This window comes from Octopus bimaculoides, chromosome 30 (assembly GCF_001194135.2).
Source record: "Octopus bimaculoides isolate UCB-OBI-ISO-001 chromosome 30, ASM119413v2, whole genome shotgun sequence".
NCBI lineage: Eukaryota > Metazoa > Mollusca > Cephalopoda > Octopoda > Octopodidae > Octopus > Octopus bimaculoides.
The window spans coordinates 4,653,255-4,653,781 of NC_069010.1; the positions used below are offsets into that span (position 1 = coordinate 4,653,255).

General features: G+C 42.9%; 1 protein-coding gene across 1 annotated transcript in view; it reads left to right on the top strand.

Moving 5' to 3' along the window:
* The window catches only part of LOC106884179 (coiled-coil domain-containing protein 74B), a 15,633-nt gene that overhangs the window by 14,325 nt on the left and 781 nt on the right, over positions 1 to 527 (top strand). Inside the window, exon 7 of the mRNA XM_014935417.2 lies at positions 352 to 523. Coding sequence (XP_014790903.1) covers positions 352 to 499 — 148 coding nt within the window. The 3' untranslated portion in view covers positions 500 to 523. The remainder of the gene's footprint in view (positions 1 to 351; positions 524 to 527) is intronic.

The window sequence follows — 527 nt, forward strand, 5'->3', positions numbered from 1 at the left end:
CTATCTATTTAGCTAACTGTCTACATGTCTATCTGTCTAGCAATATCTATGTAGCTAACTGTCTACATGTCTATCTATCTAGCAATATCTGTCTGTTTGTCTCTCTTTCTCTCAGTTTGTTTGTCTGTCTATCTGTCTCTCTCCCTCTCTCTCTCTCTCTCTCTCTCTATTCTTTATCTGTCCATCCATCCATCCATTTGTCTGTCTCTTTGTCTATTTATCTCTCTCTCTCTTTTTATCTATCTCTCTATCTATCTATCTATCTATCTATCTATTTGTCTATTTCTTGTTTCTCTCTCTCTCTCTCTATTTATTGCTCTCACTCCGTTTCTCTCTCTCTCTCAACCACAGGCTGGAGGAACGTGGAGCCGCCTCTGTAGCCGACAACCTCACATTACCTCCTCTGAAGCAGACGGTGGGCAATGCCGCAGTGGAACGACGGAAGCGAACTCGAACTCTGCAGAAACGGCGGCTAAAAGACAGGGAAATGATGTTTTGAAAAACAAGCAAGCATCCTCTGGATCCCC